The sequence below is a fragment of the Anguilla rostrata genome, chromosome 1 (genome assembly GCF_018555375.3).
Source record: "Anguilla rostrata isolate EN2019 chromosome 1, ASM1855537v3, whole genome shotgun sequence".
Classification (NCBI taxonomy): domain Eukaryota; kingdom Metazoa; phylum Chordata; class Actinopteri; order Anguilliformes; family Anguillidae; genus Anguilla; species Anguilla rostrata.
Window position 1 is genome coordinate 19,884,515 of NC_057933.1, and position 26,702 is coordinate 19,911,216.

At 45.5% G+C, this 26,702-nt stretch overlaps 1 protein-coding gene across 6 annotated transcripts; it reads left to right on the plus strand.

Moving 5' to 3' along the window:
• The first annotated feature begins 1,632 nt into the window (after positions 1-1,632).
• atg2b (autophagy related 2B) lies at positions 1,633-26,182 on the plus strand. 6 transcript variants are annotated; one of them, XM_064328526.1, is made up of 43 exons: positions 1,633-1,787; positions 2,693-3,219; positions 3,611-3,773; positions 4,053-4,205; positions 4,712-4,814; positions 5,074-5,236; positions 5,338-5,517; positions 5,890-5,986; positions 6,160-6,339; positions 6,665-6,816; positions 7,249-7,360; positions 7,709-7,958; positions 8,525-8,675; positions 9,295-9,387; positions 9,507-9,692; positions 9,941-10,214; positions 12,181-12,289; positions 12,364-12,559; positions 13,046-13,188; positions 13,312-13,469; positions 14,021-14,193; positions 14,296-14,446; positions 14,853-15,055; positions 15,271-15,351; positions 15,550-15,656; positions 16,684-16,776; positions 16,961-17,031; positions 17,140-17,216; positions 17,313-17,483; positions 17,664-17,796; positions 18,197-18,399; positions 18,563-18,792; positions 19,081-19,198; positions 19,419-19,613; positions 19,699-19,800; positions 20,317-20,395; positions 21,173-21,383; positions 21,776-21,845; positions 22,165-22,247; positions 22,911-23,032; positions 23,398-23,552; positions 23,786-23,935; positions 24,133-26,182. In XM_064328526.1, the coding sequence occupies exons 2-43, from the start codon at positions 3,058-3,060 to the stop codon at positions 24,361-24,363; spliced, it is 6,234 nt and encodes a 2,077-aa protein (XP_064184596.1). In that variant the 5' UTR covers positions 1,633-1,787; positions 2,693-3,057; the 3' UTR covers positions 24,364-26,182. The 6 variants fall into 6 exon arrangements, with proteins under 6 accessions (XP_064184596.1, XP_064184632.1, XP_064184641.1 ...); XM_064328562.1 differs by having other exon boundaries at positions 21,188-21,383; XM_064328571.1 differs by having other exon boundaries at positions 19,096-19,198.
• Positions 26,183-26,702: the final 520 nt, after the last annotated feature.

Genomic DNA, 26,702 nt, shown 5'->3' on the forward strand with positions numbered 1-26,702 from the left:
GAATCCACACTTAATTTTGGTTGGTGGTTGGTTAGCGATGCATTGTTTATTCATGCGGATGGAAAGAATAGACATGAACTCTGAGTCTCTGTGATTCTCTGACTGACAAAGGTTTTCTATCTCCATTTATAGTTAAAGGCTACTTCATACACATATCTTTTCCTTTTTCCCACAAATTAGAATTCCATAGCTGTTGCGCAAAACATAAAACACATATAAAAGACCTTCACTCATCCTACAGCCAATTAAGCTTATCATCTTAGAAAGCTGCCTCTACTTATTCAAGGCCAGTATGTTTTTTTTGTAGTATCTGCCCCTTGCCTGACTTCCACACTGACTGAGGGGCTGACATTGTCCAGATTCGACATCAGACTGTTTTACCAATCCACACACTAGAAGAAATGGCCTTCACAGGAAAGTAACCCAGCTGCTCCGCAACCAGTAGCAGCTGGTCAGAGGGGGCAAGGGAGGCCATGCTTGCTTAGAGAGAGAGAAAATTAAAAAATGTGCTTCCTTAATTTGTAAACAAATTATTACCATTTCAGTTCATGTTTTAAGAGGGCTTCTGTCTGTTTCTGCTCAGTTTCAACCTTTTAACTGTGACTGGACCAGGTTTATATCTGGTGCTTGCCTTCCTTGTGATAAGGCCCACAGGGCACCACTGCCCACAACCGCTCATTCAAAGGAAATGTGGAAGTGCCTTTACTATTCAGTGTTGTACCAAATTTTTCACACCTTCAGCTCTTTACAGAAGTATGACCTATATCATTGCTCTTTCATAATGTCCTAAAAATTCCAAATTGATTCAGACAAAAGTTTATCACGTGTGCTTGCTTGTTTTCCACCTGCATTTAAGAGCACTGTCCTTAAAATAGAGCCCATTATGTTACATGTCAGTGACAGTCAGTCAGCAAATGTGGGGTGAAAGAGGGAGTCTCTGTTTGTATACTCAGGTGCCAGGAATGAATGGTGCAAAGAAAGGTGGTAGAGTGGTACGGCAGGGTAGATTTCAGTTCTAATCGTAGTAGCTGGCAACATGTGTTCCCAGGCACTTTGTACAAGCGATTGGACATAACCCATCTGATATGCAGTTGGAGACAAATAACATTTTTGGAGGCATTAGTGTCAAGAAGTAAGGAGAATGAAGGTAAGAGTGTATTTTATTTATACTTTACAAAATAGTCTCATATTTAGCATATCCATCTTGTACTATAGATGTTGGAAAACGTCTCTATGGCCCCAATCCCAGTTATATTTACATTTTTACCTTCTTAGGCACCTTCTTAGCAGACATACATTCCATTGTGTTTGCCCATTGGACTTGGACTCCAGTAGCTGTACAAATTTCTTTAAGCCCAACATTTACTTTTAGTAAAATTGTGTAATGTTATAAAATCTATTTAACTTTACCAAGGTCAAAGGACAATTCATTTACATTGATGCTATCAATTTTTTTTGTGTTGTTCCAAATTATATCTTTATGTCAGGACAGGAGAAGTTGTGGACAGTGCCATTTACCCTCTAGAAGGCCTTGCTCGTGAAATTTAGACAACTTATTAGGGAATTACAGTACGTTAACAAGATGTCAAGCCCAGCATAAATATTTATAGAGATAAACGTTGACTTCCTTTTAGTAGTTATACTACCTCACTGAACCGCGACACTTGCGCGGCGCAGTAGTGCCGATTTAGAAGAGGGTGGAGCTTAGTCATTGCGCTAGAAGAGCGGCCTGGCTCTGTGGGCGCGTGCAGAGTCATGAATCTGTTTGTAAACACGAGAGGAAAAAGGTGAGAAATTCAGGGAAGGGGAAAGAGGCCGGCCTGGTCAGTACCGTCACTGCTGATCTTACTCTTGTCTTTGAGTGTATGGAAGGGAAGGCAAATCAAGACAAACGCACTCCGCAAGCATATTTGTCATATAGCAAAACGGCTAGCTATAAGGGATTTAGTTCGCCTGTTAGCTAGACTTGGCTAGCGTTATCCAACTCCGCTTTCTGGACCATCTGAAACAAAACAGCTTGGTAGCAAGGAAGTTAGCTAGCTTGCTAATTCTATTAGCTGAAGCAGGCTAGCTAAATGTCAATAGGACATTTACAGCGGAAATTAATGTCACTATACCCACATACAATTTTGCATTCGAGCAGCTGTAAGTCACACTGCTAATCCTGAAGAGGAAGTCTAGTTAGCTAGCTATCTATTGAAATATCTGGCTGCCAATAAATACTGACATATGTCAGGCAGATATAGAGTAAAGTTAGCTAATGTTAGGGGCAGCAAAATGAGCTGTTTACAATAGAATATATTTCTGGCATAACGTGCCACTTTAACTTGGTGTTCTCAATATATTTTAAAAGCATTATGAATAACTACACTGCAATGGAAACGATTCCATAGAAATAACCACAGCTAGTAAGCAAATGACGGTGATGCAAGAGATGATATTTTCACAGGCCTGGGTTTAAGTCTGTGGTTGCCAACAAAGGGGTACAGTATAACGCCAATTGTGCAGTTTTGTCTTACAAGCGAATATTAGATAACTAGTGCACTAGCAAGCTAATATCGGGAGACATTTATGTCGAGCACGTAGAACCTGGTGAAGTGCAGCAGTATCTCGTGCAGTATTTTGAGCAGCACCGATTACGAATTTGTGGATTATTTTGGTCAGTGTTCCTGATCGGTCACTTTACTTTCAGGACCGAAGTGGATTTGGATCTGTGTCGCTGCGGTTGCCACCGCACAGAAGGAAATGCTGCAACAGCTACACATGTTTCAATTTCACGGAGTGTGCTCATGTATTTATGAACGCCGGACTTCTTGGTAACAGTCCTGCCCACGGCTCCCAAGAACTTATGTTTTATTGTGCTAGCTAGAAAATCTGTTTGTGTGTTGTGTCAGCTATTAGACACAGCCGACAGAATGACTGAACAATCTCGAAACACTCGCTTTGCCGAAATATTCTTCACCATATTGCAAGAAATCGTAGTTTCCGGTGACGGCAACATATTGTAGTACATTCAGATATTTAGGCGTTATTGTGTTCTCACTGGGTCAAACCGAGATGCCTTGGCCTTTTTCGGAGTCGATAAAGAAGCGGGCTTGTAGATACCTGCTGCACCGGTATCTGGGCAACTTCTTGCAGGAGAAGCTGAGCTTGGACCAGCTCAGCTTAGATCTTTATCAAGGAACTGGATCATTGGCGCAAGTTCCTTTGGACAAATGGGTAGGTAACCATTTACCTTGTGTTGAAGGTAGATATTTATGTCGGAAGATTAGTGGAGAACAAGTAAACATTGGCCTCCACTTCTGTTTTGCAGATTCAGTAAATGGCACCTACATCAGTAAAATGATAAATTCCCAACGTCAGAAACTCCAAGTAAAAAAAGAGCAGGAGTAGGACTACACAACGCACGAGTAAACATTACATATTTAAGTGTCATTTTGTAAAAAATGTTCACAAAACAAGCGCTTTTTGATTGCCCAAAGAAATTTAGTAGGATGTAATTGGACTTTTCCAGCGTCTGTTACGACTGCAATTTATTTATACATTAACCTTAATGTGAAGCGACTCTACAGTCAAAATGTGTTAAATGCATATGCTTGCATGCTTGCAGTCCTTGAATGAGATCCTTGAGTCGGTGGATGCTCCATTTGAGGTCACTGAGGGCTTCATCCAGACCATCTCCTTGACTGTGCCATGGGCATCCCTGCTGCAGGAGAACTGTGCCCTGGAGGTCAAAGGGCTGGAGATGGTGTTTAGGCCCAGGCCACGCATGGGTGAGGGTGCTTCCATATTGAGGTGGCATGTGACTGACTCTACCTAGGAGACAGAGCAGCATTACCTCTTTAAGTGTATGTAGCTAATAGTTATTAGTGAGGAACTGTTTGGAGCAGTTTCATCTGTGCTTTTATTGATAAACACTAATTAGCAGTTTGAATAAATGTAATAAATTTAGTTACGGTATGGTGACTGGTGTTCATTTTTTATTGTTTGTTGCTCAGGTGCACTCTACTGTGTTCAGAGAATTGATCTCCCAGGTTATGTTGTGTCCACAGCCTCAGGGACTGAGCCCATGTACTGGTCCAGCTTCATGACCAGCAGCATGCAGCTAGCCAAGGAGTGCCTGAGCCAAAGGCTGACGGACGAGCTGGGGGAGGGCTTCCAGCCTCTGGAGGGCCTGGAGACGTTTGCAGAAACCATAGAGACTGGTACATTCCCTTGCTTGCATAATGTCAGTTACTGTTGAGCGTCAGACAATACACAGAGCTATCTTTCCTGCTTTAGCCCTGCCTTCACAACTTAACACAATGCATATTTTTTGTGTGTTACTGTGTAGTTCCTGGATTATTTTTTGCTACAGTGTTTTCCCTTTATGTGGTAGGATGTCTTGATCTTGTAGGGCTGTAGTAATCTAGCAGATTTTTTGACATTCTTTAAACGACTGATGAAAAAAAAAAGTTTAAATGTGTAAACTGTAATTTGATTAATCCAGTGCGGTCAATTTCAGATGGCCTATCTGCATTGTTGCAATCTTGCACCTGATTTAGTAACCCACTTCCATTCCATGTTGTACTTGCTGTGTATTGATCTGCTTGAGTAATTTGGCTGAAGTGCTAATTTTTGAGACGTCATCACCATTATGTACATTTCGGCTGCGTCAGGTCCCGCTGGCTGATTTGCATTTTGTGTTCTGTCATGTCTGCCTTTCTTTTAGTTTTGAGAAGAGTCAAGGTCACGTTTCTGAACACTGTTCTCAGGATCGAGCATGTTCCAGAAAATTCCAAAACGGGAATTGCTCTGGAGATACGAATCAATAAGTATGTTTTAACTGGAGCACTTAGGATATTTGAAAGCAATCCAAGACTTGATTGAATTAAATTGCCTTAATGGTAAAAGATGCTTGTTGAGGTTCTGCACTTAAAATACTTAATGTTAAAACGAGCAGGTGGATACGTTGTTGTTGACTTGCTTTTAACTTGCTACTGAAATAGTGCAGTTTAGTATTATACTGCCATGTAAAATGCTGTGTTTGCAGATCTTGTCAGGCTTTAATGTCGTGTCTCTTTTGCCTTGGAGAATCGTGTACTGTGATGAGACGGGAGATGAGTGCTCCGGCATGGATGTGCACCAGCCGACCACCTTCGCACACAAAAACCTGCAGCTCACCGGCGTCACCATCTTCTGGGACGAGTTCTCTGAGGCTGCCCGCGCCTGCCACAGGTCTCCGTCCGGCCAGGTGGTGAGTGCGCCGCTCCGTCCCGTCTCTGCTCGCCCCCACCCCCCCCCCCAATGCCGGGGCGACCTGGCCCTGACCCTCCCTCTTCTCGCCGAGGCCCTCAGGAGACGGAGGCTAAGCTGTCCCCCAGCTGGAACCCCAAGATCATCTGCGAGCCACATCCTCAGTTCACGGAGCCGGTGTCCACGACGACGCCCTTCGAACCCGTGCAGATTGGCAGCCTGAGCGGCAGAGTGGAGCTGTCTCTCCTCCTGAAGCAGAACGAAGCCCTGCCCGGAGCGAAGGTTGGATTGTGTCCATGTGCAATTTTTATGTTTGCTTGCGTTTCTGTTTAATTCCTACATTGTCTTAAACGGGTAGTTTGTACAAAACCTGAATGTTACTCATTCATTTTCTTAACTTGAGAATGGCGTTGTGACAGCTGGCAATGGCAGCTGATTGCAGCATTTTTTTTTGTTCAAATTTGACTAGTCCACCAAAAAGGCTTCACAAGGCCTTGTTAAAAAAATAATTTAAAGTCTGTGGACAGTGAAGATCCGGCAAGTTTCTGCTTTGAAATATTTCCAGAAACTCAATAAAATAATAAACATAAATTTTAAGGAGAACAGTTCCAGTCTGTCCGCTTTATTTACCTTGTTTATCTCATTATCTTGCAGCTCGATGTTGATGGACAGATAGATTTGATGACTGTGCTGCTGTCTCCACGACAAGTCCATCTGCTCCTGGACATGTTTGGGGTCTTTTCTGGCTCCGGTGAGTTGCTCTACCACCACAACATCGTGTGCAACATTGACATGGTGTAACCTTTCCCTCCTCTTGCTCAACAGCTTTTGGCATGCTTCCATCGCAGTTAGCATCTCATGCCCAGTCAGGGGACGCTTCGCTGAATCAGCTGGTGAATAAAACATCACGTTTTGATTGCACAGCAGGGCAGGATCGAACTGGGCTGGGGAAGGACAGGAAAAGCAGACCCATGCAGCAGGAGGATGAGTACCGCCTCCACATGGAGCTCCACCGCTGCTTAAAAAGGGACTCCATGGCTCCCGGTGCGTTGGGAGACCCTGACCTCTTCGAGAGCCAGACCACCAGAACCACGTCTAGCCGAGGTGGGGATACCACTGCTTTGTTTGGTGTGCTGTTTATGAAATTTGGTTTGCATTCTACCACAAGGCCTCAGGTTTGATTCCTGAAGCGTGTACACTGTGCTGTTCAAATGTTCAATAGGTAAAAATACAATGGAAATAGGCTTACCAAGGGTGCCTTGTCTTCGAAGCATATAAAACATGACATACTTTTTAAAAATCTATTATGTACCAGTTTTTAATTGCCTGCAAGCCTGTCATAATTTCAGATTGATTGCGAGAGTGATTTGGGATCTTAGTTCGTGTTTTTTTTTTTTCCCCTTTTCTTTTTTTTCTTTTCCCATCGAAGAAGATGTGTTTTTCTCCATGGCAGAGATGGACATGTCTCACAGCCTGTCTTCCCTCCCTCCCCTGGGAGACCCGCCCACTGTGGACCTTGACCTGTCACTCAATAGCAATTTCACCTCCTCCCCAGGGGAGTCCCCCTCTGGCAATGTTGCAGTAAGTCTCTGTGTCCTTTCAGCCAGCCGTTCGGGAAGGCGGTCATTTTGTATTTTGTGAACGAAATGGGGTAGGGGGGGAAATCCAAATCAAAAAGCACAACCCAAGGACTGCATTTCAACCTGTTTTATTTGTCTCCTCCTATCTCCATCCTCTCTCTTGAGAGCGCGGTTGAAGAGAAAGCCGCTGAAGCAGCTTGGTTGTGCCTTTGTATTCTGCTGCTGTTGTGCTAATCCTGGACACACTCCGGCCAATCAGGCCTGATGTCGTGTAACCCCGGCAACTGAGGACATGAGATTCCATCAGATGCCATAGTGCAAAAATACATTTGTAGATCCAAGGGCTCACTGGCTGGCTTAATGGTGCTAAGTTTAGAATCTTTACTCCTAACTGGATGCAGTGGTGTTTTGTGTATAATCTGTGTCCCCTTAGACGGTTTGGGATGAGTACCTGGATACCCCGAGACAAAGGGAGAAGCAAGCACAAGAGCCTCCCTTCCTGTCCCGGGACCCCCAGCCCCCGCAGAAGCTGCTGCGGCAGGCGTGTAAGTCCCAGCATGCACCAGTGCTTCGATTCCAGTCGTTCATTACAGCTGCTGAAACCAAGGGAGTGAAATTTGCAGATATCTTCCAGAAGATCATTTTAACGAGACCAGCTCTATAAAAAGGCGACCATAATGATTTGTTGGGTATCGGTTCAGTTTTCATTGTGACAGTGTGTAATTAACACAGCTGTGTCTTACTGTTCCTAGAATAGCTCTTATCCGTAATCATGCCTTCTTGTTCCATTCATGTTCATGAAATAAGGAAAGCTAATAAACTTAGTGAATCAGACACGAGTGCCTGGGCATGTGTATGTTCTGGTAATGTGCCTCTGTTCATGCTTCGTTCAGCGCACGCCTCTAAGGCCCACTGCGACGAGTCGCGACCGGAGCTGGTGTTCAGGCTGACCCTGGGGAGCGTGGCCCTGTCCGTGCTCCACATAGACCGCCTGCCCCCGCCCGACACCGCCGTCAGCCCCCTGGCCCTCCTGGCCTCGGACTTCTTCCGCCGGCTGGAGGCCACGGGCCCCGAGCAGCTCCAGGGGGGGCTCCTCTTCTCGCGCCCCGTGTTCGACGAGGCCTGCCCCCAGGACCACCTCAGGTGTGCCCTTCACCCGCTCGGACCGAGCTCTTCCCATCCGGCGGCCTCGGCTACCGCGCAGTGATCCTTTCAGGCAGCTCGTCCGCGCGCTGAAATTTGGAGCTTTGTTTCTCCTTGAGTGACTCGATTAGAGACTGCACTTTATTGTCGAATCGTGCTCCGTGTTTCCGATTTGCATTCTCAGGTCTGTAGATAGACCAAAGTAACAGAAGAAAATGTGAAAAACATCGCAGGAAACCAGTTCTGACATTTGTTAATAGTTAATGTTCTATAACAGCAGCACAAGTACCAGGCTACCATCTGCGTTGTTTTTCATTTTATTCTACCAATGTCTTGAGGCACATTTTAGTTTTTCCATTCTTTTCATTTGACTGTAAAATTGGTGAAGCGTGCTTATAGCAACCATAGGAAGGATCTGTGTGTTACAGGTTTAGCTCTTAGTGCTGAAGTGTTTAGGACAGAGCTGCCAGTGTCATGATATGAACTTGTCTTAACGTCAATAAAGGCAGAAGGCGTTATGGGAAAGCAGTGCATGATGGGAGCTCTGTCCCTCTCCCTCCATGCAGGTTTCTGGGGACGGGAATGAAGGTGGTCTATGAGCAGAGGCAGGGCTCCAGTCTGCGTAGCGTTAGCACCGACGTCTCTGTGGGCCAGATGGAGCTGCTCGAATGCCTCTTAACTTCAGATGCCCACTCTAGCACCCCACAGTACACAGAGGTGAGACACCCCTTACCTGCACCAGCTCACGTCCTGCTACCCTTTCCACATCTGACCACCTAGAGAGCCTGGCTACAGCAAGTTACTTTGAGTGGAATAAATAAAGAAATAAATACATTTTATTTATATGGCACCTTTCAAGCAAAGAGCACAAAGTGCTTTCCAGAACAGATAAAAGAATATAAAATTATAACACAATAAAAGCATCATAAAAAAGAAAAACAAACAGCAAATAAAATGGCAATATACAAAAAGGCAACGATGAAACCCAAAGGATAAAATAAGGGGAAGAAATAAGCAGAGTAAAAGTAAGACACAATAAAAAAAACAATAAAAGGACATGATAAAACTGCTACGTTAAAACCCAGCAATTAAAAACGGAAAAACACAGTGAATGGCTATTGGTTCTTACAGAAGGCAGTTTTGTAAACATAGGGTTTTAGGCTAGTTTTAAAAGCAGAGACTTCATCAGCAGACCTAATGTCGTATGGCTGTTCCAGAGCCTAGGGTCCATTACAGCAAAGGCACAATCATGGATAGAAATAAAGATGTCGTCATAAACTGTGAGGAGCAGCAAATGCCCACGTTACTAACTTGTGCTCATTATGTTTCACTAAAGCTGGTGAAATTTGATGCTGTTGCCAACAAGGAGGCTCAGCCTTCCCCTTGCCTACACCTGCTGTACAAATTCACCGAACGCAGAGGCCCACAGGTAAGCACACTAGTGCTTGTCAAAGAGTTCTTGGGGAAATCACTAAACCCTGTATTTTGTGATTTCCCCCAGGTAAGAAATGTTTGGTTGTTCATCGGCCATTTGCCCCCTCCGTGCAGGGTGGACAGGTGCGCTTGAGCACCATGCCCAGGAAGGAGTTCCAGGTGGAACTGGGCCCGGTGCGGTCTGAGCTGGACATCAGCATCGTGGACCGGCTCAACTCCCTGCTGCAGCCGCAGAAACTGGTCACCACGGAGGCCATGGCTTCTCACATGTACACGTCCTACAACAAACACGTCAGCCTGGTGAGTCCTCGTACTCCCCTACACTTCTGCATTTATCAAAATGGCGAAAATACTTTATTTTGGCACAATGCTTCTCCTTCACAAATGGATGTACCAGTTATTGAGTTAAATTAACAACAGTGGAAGCTGAGCTTATTGTAACATTCAAGATCAACTCGAGTTCACATTTTGAAACATTTCTCAAGCATATTTGAGATAACGTTGCGTGATTGTTATGGCAACGATGTATAATTACTATGTGTTCTCAGCACAAGGCCTTTGCCGAGGTGTTTCTGGATGACTCCCGGACTCCCGCCAACTGTCACGTGTCGGTGATGGTGAACGCGCCGGTGCTGTGCCTGGCCGTGCGCTTCCCCATCCCGGACCTGCGCTCCGACCAGGAGAGGGGCCCCTGGTTCAAGAAGTCCCTCCAGAAGGAGGCGCTGCACCTGGAGTTCAAGGACCTGGAGCTGAAGACTGAATTCACCGGTGGGAGCTCTTCAGAGCAGACCAAGATGGAACTGACCTTCCGAGAACTCACCGGTGAGCTCAGTCCCCATCTCTTCCCCATCATGTCCTCAATGGACCCTTTCAGTCTTCCTCACTGATCTCCCCCATCTCTGAAATCTAGTACACATATTCTGGTTGTAGTCCTGACCGTTTAATAGTATTTACATGTTTGCTATGATCTTTGTTCAAGATGCTCATGCACCTTAAACTATTTAATCATAGTTTAAGATCTGTTGTTTGAGGAAAAGTAACTACTCATGTGACCACCGGCAAGCGGTGAGTGACTTTCAAGACAGGTTCAGTAATGGGTTTCATCAGCCATGAGGGGATTACATTACATTACAGGCATTTGGCAGACGCTCTTATCCAGAGCGACGTACAACAAAGTGTATAACCATAACCAGGAACAAGTATGACGAAAACCCTAGAGAGAAGTACCGGTCCAAATGCATGGAACAACCACATAGTTCACCTTGGACCCTGAAGGATAAACTGTTTAACGCTAACACAAACGAGAACAGCAACAACGCAGTCTATGCAAAAATACAAGCAGTAGTTAAGACAGGTGCATTAACTAAGTCAAAACCGCTACCTAGTGCATGGGATGCCATGAAGTAATGGAAACAAGCAGCGAAAGAGCCATGGAAGAGAACTGAAAATGCTCTGGACATGAGTAGAAATTTATCAAGCGTTTATTTGTTCTGCCTGCAGATGTCTGACAAAACAAATGAGGCAAACAGTTTTTTTTCCTCTTTAGAAAGAAAATGTGTAGCCAGCCAACTTAGGTAGGAATGGGCAGCCATTTTGTGTTGAGTGTTTTATAATCACAGTCACAGTTCTAATCGTAATCAATTACATGGCAGCACTATAGATGCACTGATTCCATTTTCACTTGGCAAAGTTTCCAAGCCAAGTACTGGTCAAAAAGAGAGCCGATGCCAAATATTGGAAAAATATGGGCAGTTTTACATAATGTACATAATGTGAAATATACCTTTTAGTTCTGTTATGCATTATGTATTGTTGTATTTCCCACTACCTGTGGGCTGTATCTGGCTTGCCATGTTCTACATTTTAGGATTTGACAGTTTAATAAAAGCTCCGAAAACATATGCTTCCCGAAAACGCTTTCCTCCAAGGTGTTTATGTCCTGTTCTGATCTCATGGTCTAGCACATTGGCATTTGCACTATGCTAAAATTGGTGATGGCATGCAGCTCCGACCTGCAATTATCTTGATTGTGTTAGTTATCCTCCACTGGATTCACTGAAGCTTTGCTAGCTAGCTAAGTGATCATTTGAATGCGAGTGGAAGTTTTTCTTGTTAGGGTTTCACACATCTTTCACGCATCAGCTTATTCCTTCTTTTATCCACAATATGTGAGGCTGCACTGAAGGCTTGTTTGCTCTTTTCAGTGCTCTAGTGTGTAGAAAAGAATGTGTACGTCATTGTAGCCACTACGGAAATTTGCTACATTTTCACATTGTGGAATCAGAATTGGCTGATTACATTAATTTTCCCAATACCCCGTTCGCGTAGACTTAAAGGCTGGATCTGTCTCTGTTCATCTCTCACTCCTCTTGCTCTCTCCTTCCCTTCGTATTGTGTATGTGTATGTGGGTCTTAATAAAAGCGGTCATTTACATGCCAGGTACATGGTTTTATGTAATTTTAGACATAACATTTTTATGTATATTATTGATATTATTGTTGTGATACGGACTTGTGTTTTCATTTACGAGCTCTTAGTGCTTGTAAGTGGCCTCATGGTGTCGTTTGCTTTTATGCAGTTAAAAAGGCACATTTGCATTAATTTCCCCTGTGGGATGAGTTGTGAGCCACTGCCAGGTCCAGTAAGGCTGCTGTGGCAAGATCCCAAATTCAGCAAGACAGGGCATCGTTGATCTAATTTCTAACGTACGAATCCAAACATACTGTGGATATTCTCAGGCCAGATATAATGGTTTTATTATTTACTAAAATTTAAATTCTTACCCAGGGAAGTTCCAGGACGACAGCTCCCAGCCTGCTGCCAGGTTCCTCCGGGTGTCACATGACATGGATGGGGACATGACCACGTCAGACAGCGGCAAATTTGATTGGCCGAGGTGAGTTGCCCTCCGTCATGCCCGCGGCCAAGCGGCGGAGAGCTGGTTCCTTAGCCATTGTCTTTGCCTCTCAGGGTCGTGCTGAGAGTGAACCCCACGGCCGTACACTCTATCCTGGAGAGGGTGACTGCCGAGGAGGACGAGGAGGCTGGGGGGCACTCCCCCGAGGAAGACGAGGGGGGAGCGCATTCCTTGAAGGACGTCTGTGACTTCGGGAAGCCGGATCCCTCGCCTTTCTCCTCGCGCAGAGTGATGTATGAGAACGAAGAGGTGGGAAAACACTGGGGGATTTTTTCTGTATGGTCACCCAAATAACCTATGTCCATCCATCGAGACAGAGCTGATGAACACAGTAATACCTCATTAGATATCTTGTGTTTGTACGTGAGTTTTTGTGGGAAAAGTACGGATATCTGGTGGAGGAGAGAATGGACCTGAGAGATGTGTTTAGCTGAGTCGGTACATGGCGTTTTGCCAGTCTACTCTTGGTCAAATTCAAAAAGGAATGTACTTGCAGATAAACATCTGTGGATAAAGAAACAGGAAGGTGAACAACAAATCTCTCTATATATCAAAAATCTTCCAGTTGCAAAGTCTGTAGAGTCCATCTACTCTGAGACCGTTTATCATATTGACATTCCACTGGGGTATTCTTCAGATGCTCATCCTTGACCCTCTGGCACTAAGTCAACTCTGTCAAACACTTCTGCTGTCTTGGCCAATGCTGAATACCGCGCCCCTCACTGTCCCCTTTAGATGGTCATGCCTGGTGATGTAGGCGAGATGACGGAGTTTCAGGAGAAGACCATGAGCAACTGTCGCTACATCCTCGAGCTGACGTTGCCAAACGTGCAGGTGTCGCTGCCAAACAAAGCCTTCTACGAGAAGCTACATAACAGGTACGCTGGGTATCCAGAGGAGAGACAGAACGGGACTGTTGTCCCGCCCTGGGCATGTTAATGTCATGTTCATGCCCAGGCTTGTAATGGAGGTCTTCTTTCTCTCTCTCTCCCCCTCGCTAGGATAAATAATGATCTGTTGCTATGGGAGCCGACTGCCCCTTCCCCGGTAGAGACGGTGGAGAATGTGTCCTATGGGGTGGGGCTGTCTGTGGCCAGTCAGCTGATCAGCACCTACGGCAAGGACAGTTTCAGCCAGTTCCGGTCTTCTGCCCCCGAGGGTAAGGGGGATCTGACTGCCTTTAGTCATCCTCACCCAACCCCATGACTCCACACAAACACTGATTGTGCATGAGCACTTTCACATGCAACTTTTTAAAGGCTACAGGCAGGTTAATTAAATGGTGCCATTTCCCCCTGTTTTCAATGCCAAGTTATATTCACACTTATTAAATTAGCAGGACTTGAAGCAGTTCACTTTCCCTTGTGAAGGATTATGATTTATTTTAATGACCAAAATCACACCTCATGGTGGTTATTTTTAAAAAGGGATTATAAATGGCAAGAGTGAATTGACTTGGCTTTCATGAAGCTTGGAGGTTCTTTTTCTCAGGCAGCTGAGAAAACAGGCTTTTTATTAATTTTATATAATGTTGTGGAATTACACTCAGTTTCTAGGAGAAATTGAGGCCTAAAATGATTGGAAGCGCTTTTAATCCCTTAAAGAAATCTGATGGAGATCATTTTCACCTTCAAAGCGAATGGTTGAATAATTTAAGATAACTTCTACTAAGATGCATGTTCATACTGTAGTATCTGTGGTTTGTTGCAGAGGAGGACAGTGGGTCTGATGAAGATACCATGCAGTACTACTCCCCAGCAGACTTGGGCCTCAAAACCCGCAGGAAGAAGAAGTTTGAGACCCAGAACAAGACTTCGCAGAGTTTGTTCTCTGTCATTCTGAGTGTCAGCCATGGGCTGGTGGCCCTGCAGACCAACGCCAAGGTAACAGGAGCCGCCATGGAGTTTGGTACTTTCCTGAGGCCATTGATTTAGTTGTATTCCATATGACCTGTATATTGTTGTTTATGCTGTACTCATTCATAGCAAGAAGATAAAACTGTACTGAAAAACAGACATGGAGAGTTCTGGATGGAGGTAGAAAATGGAGTTCTTTTCAGTGTGACGCAGTATGAGGGCTATAAGGATCAACACTACGTCTGTCTCCACACCAGTAGCCTCTGTCTCTATCATCAAGGTAGGGGTTACCTGCTCCAACTGGTTTTTCCTTTTGGATTTAAAACTGGATATTTATTCATGAATCAGTTGTTAAAGAGGTAACGAACATAGCATTAAAGCATGCCAGAATTGTTTGAAATGGCCACTGTCCACCAGAAGTGTCCAATCATTGGAGTAAATGCCTAACTCGTCCATGGTATCCAGTCCTGTACAAGGAAGCAATTTACAGGCCTGGATACCATAGACGTGCTATGCATGCACTCTCAGACACCTGTGGTGACAGTGGGCATTTATAACAATTCTGGCATGCCTTAATGCTATGTTTGTTTTTGAAGTGAAATGTCTGTCTGTGTCTGCTCACGTGTGCGTGCATGTCTGTGCGTGTGTGTGCCTCTGTGTGTGTGTGTGTGCACATGTCCTTTAAGGAGTTGTGGATGGAGATGTGGCTGTGTCGGACGTTAAGCTGCCCAGCCAGACTCGCCCCCACTGGCTGGAGCCGGCCATCTACCGCTCGGAAGAGATGTCCCCAGGCAAGGCCTCCCCTTCCGAGGGCATAGGCCTGGAGGCCCACAGCATGCTGTCTGTTGCTGTCAAGATCTCCTCCCAGAACATGGAGCGCAACGTCAAGGTAGGTCTTCAAATGTATTGTTACGGCAAATCACAAAGACAGGTTATGGTGTCCTGTCTTGTGCAGGTGTGCCTCCTGGCACCATGTGTGATTCAAAGACCTGCCTCGCGTTGTGCGGCATTTGTGTAATGGCTTATGACAGGATGTGGCCAGTCATGAGGACGTGTGCTGCATGTTGATTGGCTGACAGAGCTGTACCTTTGCATTACTTTCAGGAGTTCCTGGTGGCGGTGGGGGTGAGAGGAGCCACCCTGCAGCACCGTGTGGTCCCCTCCAGCCTGGGGTGGTATGACCAGGTAAACTCACTCCTACTGTCTGATATCTACATAGCACCTCATGAAGGTGGCAATCAGTGCCACTGGAAATGGTTGAGGGTTTTGCCAGATTGTTTTGAAATTGTATTACACTCTGAAATGCTAGTTCTGTACCAGTGGCATCCTTTTTCACAATAGTTAAGATAACGGCCTCACAGTTTGCTCTTGTTTGGGTGACAGCTGGTGGATTTCTTGAACGTGTCAGACGAGCCAGTGCTGGGCTACGTCCCTCCTACCTCCGTCACCACCCTCCATCTGCACCTGTGGAGCTGCGCATTGGACTACAGGTAACAGCTGTCAACATGCAGTGTTCAGGTCTTTCACACTGCTCTTATCGCAGTCTGTGTACAAAGTCTCCCCCCACCCCCATGGACCAGATTTACTAAGGATCACTAATTAGTGTCAGGGACACAAAAATTGCATCTTGAATTGGTAAGTGAACCGCAATTTAATAAGGAGTGTTACAGGAAATCTTCTGCTAAGAGCAATTGGTAACTCATTTAGCAAATAGCACACTGTTCTTAAAGATGGTGTTGGTATTGTTTCAAAAGCTGTTGTAGAAAAAACTAAAATGCTCTAATGGGTTTGCTATTACCGTTAGTTTGATTATTGGTTAAATAAAAAAAAGTTTATAGCTATGTTTATTGTACCCTAAGGTGGTAACAAAAACAGCTGCCTTGTTGATGTGATTGATTGAGCTTACATCTGGTTTTGCTAGGTCTTAAATAGTGAATACAATAAAGCAAGCCACAACTGTTACCAGCCATAATAAATCACATCTGAGGGCTCATAGGTATATATTTCTTCATTGTATTTCACCCTTTCAAATCACTGTGAAAGATACTTTTTTGTAGATGCGACATTTTGGAATTCTGCGGGCAGTATTGTAAGAAGAGTTGTTCTAGAAAGCCCAGATAAATCTGCCCTTATGTGATTTTATGTCCCTGTCACTGTACATTACATTACTCTAGAACTGAGCAAATTTAGTTGTAGCTGGGGCCTTAGCTGACCCCAGGGTGGGGATGTGCAGTCTGTGTGAGATTCTTTGAAATCCCGCCTGAAAACTCATCGTTACTCCCTGGCTTTTGAGTCTACATAAGGACCTTTGTGTTATGGTGTACTGTTCTATGTATTGTGTTCCGTCTATAGTATTGTGTGCTGTCCTTCAAGTTCACTCTGTATTTATTTATTAATTGAGGTTGCACAGCACTTTGGTCTATGTCTGTTTTAAACGTGCTTTATAAATAAGTTTGACTTGACTTCCCTGGTCTCCCTGAGGAACGGCATCTCTCCTCTCCCCTCCCCCCTGTGTAGGCCCCTGTACCTGCCCATCAGGTCTCTGCTGACCGTGGAGACCTTCAGCATCTCCAGCAGCGTCTCGCTGGACCACTCCTCCTCCACACTCAGGTAGGAACAAGGCCCCGAAGCTCCAGGGATACCAGCTTTCTCAGCCCTGAAACTAGCCCGCTCCTTTAGTCTCAATATCATACACCTTTTATGTTCTGAATTCATTTGGAGCAAGTGTACCAGAATATTTGTTTTTCATAGGTAATGATGGAAAGATAAAAGCTCTCATAAATTTGTGTTTTAGGATCATCTTAGATGAAGCGGCATTGTTTTTGTCTGACAAGTGCAACGCGGTTTCTGTGAACCTAACCCGAGGTGAGGCCAGAGGCATATGATATGATGCATGTGTGAGAGATTGTAGAAGTTAACATTTACAGTGTGCAGGTCCTTGGAGCTTTCAGTCATGGCTGTCCTGTACCATAGATTATGTGCAGGTCGTGGACATGGGAATGCTGGAGCTGAGGATCACTGCTGTCAAACCTGGAGCAGATGGGGCAAGGGTATGCCAAACGCCAATTATAAATGTGCCACAGCGCTTTTATTTTGAAGTTTAAGATGCACTGATCTGATCATGTGTTCATTGCTTTGGCTCATAGACTGAGCCCAGGTTTGAGCTGCGCTGCTCCAGTGATGTCATCCACATCAGGACATGCTCAGACTCCTGCGCTGCGCTTATGAACCTCATCCAGTACATCGCCAGCTATGGGGATCTGCTGCCCCCACCTGGCCCGGAGGTCAAGAGCACCGGCTCCAAACAGAAAGCCAAGGTCTGTCCAGTCTCGGATGTCATATGGGGGCTCTCCTCCTGCCTGGTGTGCTTACACTGCATTCTGTAGATTGTATAGCAGTGTGTACATTCAGTTGTGGTGGTGGCATTATGGGAGAACGATGATTGGATCTATTCAGTCCATTCCGTTTGCACAGCTGATTCCTTTGTCTCTTTGCAGCCTGAGACCGGCAGCAGGCCCCCTTCCCAGATTCCTCTGCTTCCAGAGGCCGAGCAGCAGATGCTGCAGGACCTGATGAGCGAGGCCATGGAGGAGACGGACGGCCAGCAGACCCTGTCACCACAGCCCAACGGTGAGATCATCAACTCACCACTGTATATACTGAGGCAGAGAATATACCATTCACCCAGTGTTGGTCTTGAGCCTGCTTGTCATGAGTGCCAATTAGCAAGTTTCTTTATGTACAGTAATTTGAGTGAGACCATAATTACTGAATTACTATTAAAACATGTGAATTTCAGTTATTTAATTGTTAAATATACTGTGAAATGTTATGGTTCTCAAGGGGGAAGAAATTACCCTTTCTTCACTCTCAGCTAAGATTTGTTTAACCACAGGTTCTTTCTCCCTCTGTATGCAGCTCAATGTATGGCTGCTCTGGTACGATGTGACTTCCTTGGTGGACCACCAACATCTTGAACTGTACACATCTGTCTCTCTCTCTCTCCATTTCCCCCCCTCCATTTATGTAGGACTGCACCAGGAGCTGAGGCAGGACCTGGAGCCTCCTCGCTCTGACCTCTTCCTCTTCCCGGACGAAAGCGGGAACCTCTCCCAGGAGCCCAGCCCCACCTTCCCCACGTACCACACGCCCCTCATCTACACCGCCAGCTCCGCCCCCGCCCACGAGAGTGACGACTTCTGCATCCTGGAGACTCCGGGCTCTGGAGCTGCTGTAAGGCGGACCCCGTCCCTAACACACCCCCTGCTCTGTGCATCCCTTAACATTTACTCTACACCAGTCAGCTCCATCCCAGCTTCTGATTCTGTGTACTGTGTACTACATACAGCTGTGGGCACTGAGCCTTTGCCTTTATCTGTCTTCTTACCCGGTGCAGGATCGTGACGAAGAGCCAGTGGTAAACAAACTGACTCCGGACTCCATACAGATCAAAGACAACCACTTCAGCCTACCGGCGGGCCCCACAGACTCCAGCAGGGGCCCTCTGAACTTCCCTGTGCCGGAGGTGCGCTACCTCGTTAAGGAGATCTCCATCGTCTGGCACCTCTACGGGGGGAAGGACTTTGGGAGCGGTGCTTTCATCTCCTCCCCTTCCAGGAGCCGTGGGTCAGTATGTCCACGGAGCGTCTGCTCGTCCGCTTCTGCCTGGGGCTAAGAGATTATATATATATATATATTTTTTTTTTTAATCTTGAGATTTTGATTTGGAATAGAGAACAATGTTGTGGTATGAATTTTATCCAGATAAAGTGTAACTTAAAAGTAACTTAATGTAAAGTAACTTTTTGGGAGAACTGCATAGTCATCCTATGGCAGAATGTGCGTGTGAGCGAGCGAGAGAGAGTGTATGTGTATTTGCGACTGTCTGACTTAATTTGGCCCCGTTCATCTCAGCTGCACCCCTCACAGCTCCCCCTCCCAGACGCCCGTGAGACAGGGCAGGCCGATCGGGCGTTTGGTGTGCGGGCGAGGGAGGAAACCGGACGTGCTGATGGAGATCCAGCTCACCAAGGTAACAGTAACGCCCCATCGAACCCGTGCTCCTCTGCTGTTCATCTTTAGCATCTTACTCCCAGGCTGAGATTCCATGACATACATCCGCACTGGATAAAGTCACTATATGGAAACTTCAGGCTTTTTGGCCTACCGCATGACCGGGTTGAGCACATGGCTTTACTTGAGCAGGAACTCTGAGGGAGCTCCTTTGAACACGGGATGGTTTTCTCTTCAAGGTGAAGTTCCAGCACGAGGTGTACCCCCACGCCCCGGCGGAATCGGGCTCCTCAGCGGCGGAGCAGCCCGTGTCCCGCCAGGTCTTCACCGTCCAGGACCTGGAGATCCGTGACCGGCTGGCCACTTCCCAGATGAACAAGTTCCTCTACCTGTACTCCAGCAAGGAGATGCCACGCAAGGCCCACTCCAACATGGTGAGGGGGAGATGCAACATCTTTGTTTGCACGTGGTTGTCATGACGGCGAGCAATTGCTAAGGATATGCGCTTCTTTCCGGCAGTTGACGGTGAAGGCGGTGCACATGTGTCCGGAGGCGGGCCACGCCCCTCAGGAGTGCTGTCTGCGCGTCTCCCTCATGCCGCTCCGCCTCAACATTGATCAGGTGACCCAGAACAAAAGAAGTGCTGTTGTCTCACTCCCAACTGTACCGACCCTCCAGCCAGCTACTCAGATGTCTGATTGGGCTTAGTCCTGATCAGAGGTGGACATTCCAGGGGTCAGAAAGTAAAAGTCCTGCCATGTATTTCATCCACCCCTGAACTCAGCCAGCTGATTTAGCTCTACCCCCTGGCTGAAGAATGGCGCTCATTAGCAAATCCAGGTGACTGGAACAAAATCCTGGGATGAACTTTTACTTTCTGAACCTGGATTGTCCACCTCTGGTCCTAATGCATGCTTCTTAATAATCATCAGCTCACTGGTTGCAATTAGCAAAATGTTTGTTAACATTTAGATTCAGTTCTGTATCAATACAAGAATAACCTGCATCTTGAGTTCCCAGTTTTTGTTCCATTGTACTTATGCTGTAATAAGATCAGTTTGCTTCATAAAATCCTTTGGGTCAACACAGCAGAGCAGGTCTTTATATTTATTTTAACCACCATCTTTCTGTCCACAGGATGCTCTGTTTTTCTTGAAGGATTTCTTTGCCAGTCTTGCTGCTGATGTTGAAATGTTCGCTCCACCGGACCAGGAAGGTAAATCTGCTCATTTGTTCAGACCCAATCAAACGATGATTAACCCACTTAAAAAACAGAATCCGTCTGCGTCAAGCTATTTCTTTTACATTAAAAGGTTCTCGTTATTTATAGTTTTTGTATAAATGAAATTTGCAGTAGAATGGGAACCTTGTCGGCAAATCGCTTGTTAAACAAGGATTCTCAGAATTTATTCTAAACAAAAGTGGTGCAGTGCATTCTCCCAAAACGTCAGGTTCTGTGGTTTGAACGTGGACTTTCCAAAAAGATCAAGTGATTACAGAGCAGAAAGTCAGCTGACCGTAGCATACTTTAATTATGAGCCCCGGTCTTGGCAAGACTGCACAGACAATCTTCTATGAAGTCAGGCTCCAGATGCATACATGGGTTCAAAGCTCGAAAAGGCGAGATGATTCTTTGATTGCTTCCCTTTACAGTTCACAGCCGCAGTCCTTGGTCTTAAGTGCTGTTTTCCGCACTGCCTCCTGTGTTGCCAGTTGGCTTTCTCCCCTGCCGTGTCATTACCCGCCTTGCTTTCAATTCTGGTCCATTGTTCGGTAATTGCTGTCCTACTGGGATAAATATCCACAAACAGTCCTACGCCAACCCCAAGCCCCAGGAGAAGTTTTACAATGCGATTGTGGTACGGGGACCCCCAGGGCAAAACTACCAGCTGTTGTAGAAAGACTGGCGCAGGTTAGCTTTGGTCCGGGAAGGCTGTGGAAGTCCTGTTGAAGCAGCCCCTGGGTGGGACTGCAATAGTAGTTTTTATTGTAGCGCTGTGTGTTTCAGTGAAAAAGCCCCCCGCCCCAGACCTCTCCTGCAGCTTCCCCAAGCACGGGGGCGGCGCCCAGGACCCCGCGCCCATCATCTCCGTGCCGGGCCAGCCGCGGCCCAGTCAGAACGGCGTGACCCTGTCAGGAAGCGCCGACGCTTTGGATCCGGAAGCCTCCGCGGCGTCCTTCACCGACCAGCCCATTTTCTTCAGGTAAGCTGCATTATGCCAACATAAGACCAGTGCAACCTGAGCTAATGCTGATGTACGCCCCTGAATGCGACGTGTGGCCAGATTTTCTGTATTTCACTTTGTATTTTTGGCTCATTCGCAATATTTTGCTGGTTTCGGGCTATTTTAAAACAATAGATGCCAAAAATGACAAACGTGTAATAAAACACAGAGACCAGCAAAATATTTTGTATAAGCCAGAAGGATTTGATATTATCTGGCGGCACATTACATTGGCGTGATTGAACTGGGTATTGTGATGGATGTTTGTCTTTTCCTTTTATATGAATGAAAGGATGTGGTGTTCACTGGGCAGATGATAACAGGCATTTTTTACAGGCGTGATGTGTACGTGCTCATTTTTTGTGTTTCAGAGAGTTCCGCTTCACGTCGGAGGTGCCCATTCGTTTAGATTACCATGGGAAGCACCTGGCAATGGAGCAGGTGTGTTGTCTGGTGGAAATATGAAGGAATAACTGTGAGGTTGCATAATGGCTGCTGTCTGATAGAATTATTGCTGGTGTGTATGCCTGTCCTTAGTCTGAGAATGTTCATCCCGGGCATTCATTTTCTGCCTGTGCTTCCCCCCTCAGTAAACCTAGACAGCTCCATCATGTAAAAAAAGCCAGACACATTCTGTTGCTGTAATGGCATATTGTGGACAGTGACTGAGGAAGGGTAGAGCAAAAGCAGCATTTAGCAGTGTACTTTAGCTGTGAGCAGAAGTGTAAACGGATGTGCTCCTGTTTTGTGCTGGACTTAGGGAACATTTGCTGGCATCGTGATCGGGCTGACCCAGCTCAACTGCTCCGAGCTCAAACTGCGCCGGCTCTGCTACAGACAAGGGTACGCTTGTTCCTCTGTGACTGGCCGACCTGCCTGGCACAAATTGCCTGCCTGTCAGAAGATCCTCTATTATCCATATGCCCTTCTACCCCACTCCTCTGAGTCAGAAATATTTCCCTCTAATGGTTTGGATAAAATAGTTTGACTTGGCTGTTTATTTATCAATGATATACTGTTCAAATAAATAAATATTCATTACATACTTTCTTTTAGAAAATATATTTCAAACTTTCAAAGTCAATTGTATTGTTTCTAATGTTCAGACTGACAATATCACAGTTACGCTGATGGTGCTTGTGATATCATTCTTCTTTTTTCCACTAAACGGCACCTAGTGTAGTTATGAAATGCATATGCAAAAGTGTAAATGGTCTGCTGTTTTTCAGTCTAGAAAAACAGCTGACCATTTATGCTGTATTATTTAAGTATGTACAGCAGATGTAGTTCAGCGGATGTAGTGCTACAGGTGTATGCTGAGTCAGAAAGGGAGGATATTCAACATATTAGGAAGGCCACACCTATCACGGTGGTAACATCAGCTTCTTCGGGCCTGGGAGTCTTGGAACAATGAAGCCATTGTTATTTATCCCCGTAACCACAGGTTGTTCACGTCCCGGTGTTAACCATGAGCTGAAGGACAGGGTGTTCTCTGTTTTACTCCAGACTGCTGGGAGTGGATAAGCTGTTCTCTTATGCAATAAGCGAGTGGCTGAATGACATCAAGAAGAACCAGCTGCCAGGTCTTCTGGGTGGAGTGGGGCCCATACACTCTCTGGTGCAGCTGGGTGAGGCAGTATTGCAGTGACGTGCTGTAGATTAACGAACACTGACATTGTCCAGATATGTTCAAGAGTACATCCTTAGTGCTGCATAGGCATTAGATATGACTGATAGTTGTTGTTCTCCTATTTGTCTGTGAGTGAAGGTAACTTTTGTAACAACAATGTTGTCCCACTCCATCATTCACTTGTGGGCTACCTCACTCGATGAGTGATATTTTATTTGAGAGTCATCTGTTGCAGTTTTTGTTTTTTAAAAAAGGAAACTGAAATCTAGGCTGACGATGGTCATTTTTCCATAATGGTTCATTATGCTATTGGAGTGCTGAATAGTTAGCTGCTGCTCTCATGCTGCTCACGCTGCCCTTCAGTTCAGGGATTCCGGGACCTGGTCTGGCTGCCGATCGAACAGTACCGCAAGGACGGGCGAATCGTACGGGGCTTCCAACGTGGCGCCGCCTCCTTCGGCACATCCACGGCCATGGCCGCGCTGGAACTAACCAACCGGATGGTGCGGACCATACAGGTAACGGACTGGACATTTGCGTACCTATTCAGTACCAATAAATGCAGACTGTGCCAAGGGTTGGCCTTTGATAATTTTCAGCATTCTGCTAATATGGTTGGCTTGTGGTCTGGTAAACCTATTATAGCCAATGTTGAAGCGAAGCTTGGGTGCATCACCTATCTAGAGAAGTAAAGTCCTTGGATATAGAATGTGAGGATTAAGTTGTGTCCCCCTACATGTGCCTTTTGCAGGCCGCAGCAGAAACGGCCTATGACATGGTGTCACCAGGACCCGATGAGTGTGAGCTGAAGAAAATAAAGCGCTATTCTCATTACCGATTGGCTCACCAGCCAGTGGACCTTCGGGAGGGAGTGGCCAAGGCTTACAGTGTTGTAAAAGAGGTATTTAAATCAAACTCAGCCTGATCTCAGCAACCTGATTTCATTTATCTTTCCTCTACAAATTAAAATGCATTTTGGTGAAGACTTGTGTAGCTGAACTTGCGTTGCGACTCAAGAAATTTGAGGCGAAATGTGAAGTAATTTGATTCTTTTGTTGATGACCGGGTAAGGACAGCGTTCCTTGTTTCTGCACACAGGGCATAGCGGACACGGCGCTGACCATCTACGACACGGCAACGCGGGAGCACGAGCAGCGCGGGGTGACAGGGGCTGTGGGCGGGGTCCTGCGGCAGTTGCCCCCGGCGGTAGTCAAGCCGCTCATTGTGGCCACAGAGGCCACTTCCAACGTGTTGGGCGGCATGAGGAACCAGATCCACCCCGATGCTCGCCAGGAGGAGTCCCAGAAATGGCGACAGGGGGAGGAGTGAATCGCTGCCCCCTCCCTTTGTTTAATGGCAAGGCTGAATAGCCAGTCGCCAGCCTCGCAGAAGTCTCGTGCATTTTCCCGGGTGACACCTCCCCCCCCACTCAAACAAATGCATCGGTCTGACTCAACTTGATGTAGCTCGCTCTGCTTTGTACCACAAATGCTAACAGCTGCAGTGGTAGTACAAAAGTGGTAGTAAATTCAGCGCTGGTGTAAATAAATGAAATGCTTCTCATCGACTTCAGCATTCATAAGTTTGTGTGGACTCACCAACTTGTGATCCCTTGTCCACAGTCCGCTGCAGTGCCTTCCTTGGAGTGATGTACTGTATTCTGCTACAAGTGGTCTGCAACTAAAGCAGGCTCAGAGACCAGATATGTCTAGTGTCCATGGCTTATCCCTGTGCCATTTGTCCCTTGCAGCAAATAATTATCCTTTCATTAAATAACAAGCTTGGACTAACTTCAGCCAGTGACTGCAACTACAGTGTCACATTATTGATGGTACAGGTCTGCATTACAGCTGTCATCTAGTCCCCCCCCCCCCGTGTAAGGAATTCACCTCTATGGTTTTTGCCAGGAAAACTATTTTAAAGAGTTCTCCTTCTGTACACTCATCATGAAGGGAGGCTAGTGGTTTGTGGGTCTGCCCCTGTGTTTTAACAGCTTTTGTGAATACAGCATTGTTGTGAATATAAGAACAGTGTGGTGTTTGTATCACCTGTTATAGCCATGTGTTTACATAAAATGAGGCTGAAATTCTCATCCCATCTCATACTGTATGGGCTCAGATGAAAGCAGCCAAGAAAATCTCATTTGCATAGGATATGTTGCAGTTGCAGTTTTTTAAAAACCTCTAAGCAGTTATGTATTTTTGTCAGAGTACACATAAGAGATATATCCCATTCCTAGTCTGTACTGTCTGTACTTTGATTTATACTCATAAAAACTGTCCCCCGCCCCTGCTGTAAGCCCGCATAGAGGGAAAAACTGCTTGCTTAGGCAACCTCGCAGGTTCTTGGATGTTTTTCTCAGAGTTTGGTGTTCAGCTCTTCTCAGGCTGTTTTGCATTATAAAGGCTTGTCTCAATGCTGTCTGTGTTCTGCCAATGACAAAGGAGTGTTACAATGACAGATCTAAGTGAAAAGTAGCCAACATTTCATTGTCATTTTCATCTTGCGTTCCTTTTCAATTCTCCAGAATGGGACAAATTCTCTCACTAATAGTGATGTGTTTTTAGTCATTGATATTTTCACTTTGGCTGCTGGCCAGTAAACAATATTGGACTTTAGGATGTTTTTGTTATGTTTCTTTTTTTTAAAGCATTGTTGAAAAGGGGAAGGACTTTGTTAAATCCTCTCAGAGACGGTTGTTGATGTAAATTGCTTTCGAATATTGTTATTAGTGCAATATAAATGCCTAAATGTGTTACTTTCCCCATTTCTTTCTCAAACACATCTAGATTATACAGCTATTACTGCCTGATGTATAACCAGAAGTCTTAATTATCATGCGCTCTTTGCTTTTTATTTACTAGCTTTTTTAGTTGTGGGGGGGGGGGGCAGGGGGGCTAACACTTTCGCTGATTTGATTTTTACACTACTTCATTTGATTGGACTGGGACAAGACGTTTGGCCCTGTACATTTGTTCATATGTCCTGTGTAATAGGAGTGATATTTGTGAGCATTTTAGGGAATATTATATTGCTTGTATATATTGTAGTTGGTGTACAGACTGGATAAGGTTAATTTGTGCAAATTATATTAAAGCATGTGATATCCATAAAAGGGAAATAAACTATTTAAATTCTCTCATTTAAATTGTTTTTAAATTTTTATCATTAAAGCTTCAGTCAGTTCTCACACCTATTGCTAAAAGGTTGTGTTTATTGTAGAGGAGCCTACTAGCAGCAGTAAAGATGGGGGAAACTTGAAATGTGCTTTTCCTTTCAGAACAGTGGGGCATATATAAGCAAAGGGCCACCCGCTGGATACCTACTGGGTAACTTTGCTCGGTCTGCAGTGCTGTGGGAAAAGCTACTTGCAGTTGGGTGTGTTTAGTGCAGTTCAGTTGTTTGTATGACTTTTATGTATACAGTTAATGTTTTGGTCAAACGTTGCATTGTGAGCACAGTTTATGCAGACAACAAAATACTGGCTAATGACTTTGCTTATGATTTTCCAAGAGAAGGACACGGTCAAGTTGCTCTCTTATAACTGCAAGATAAGCTTCCAATCATACAGTTGAGATGTTATGCGTGTGACCAGCTGGTCTAGCGTGACTACGTTGGTCCATCAGCACGGCTATCACATTGCCAACTTGGCCTACCAGAACAGCTAT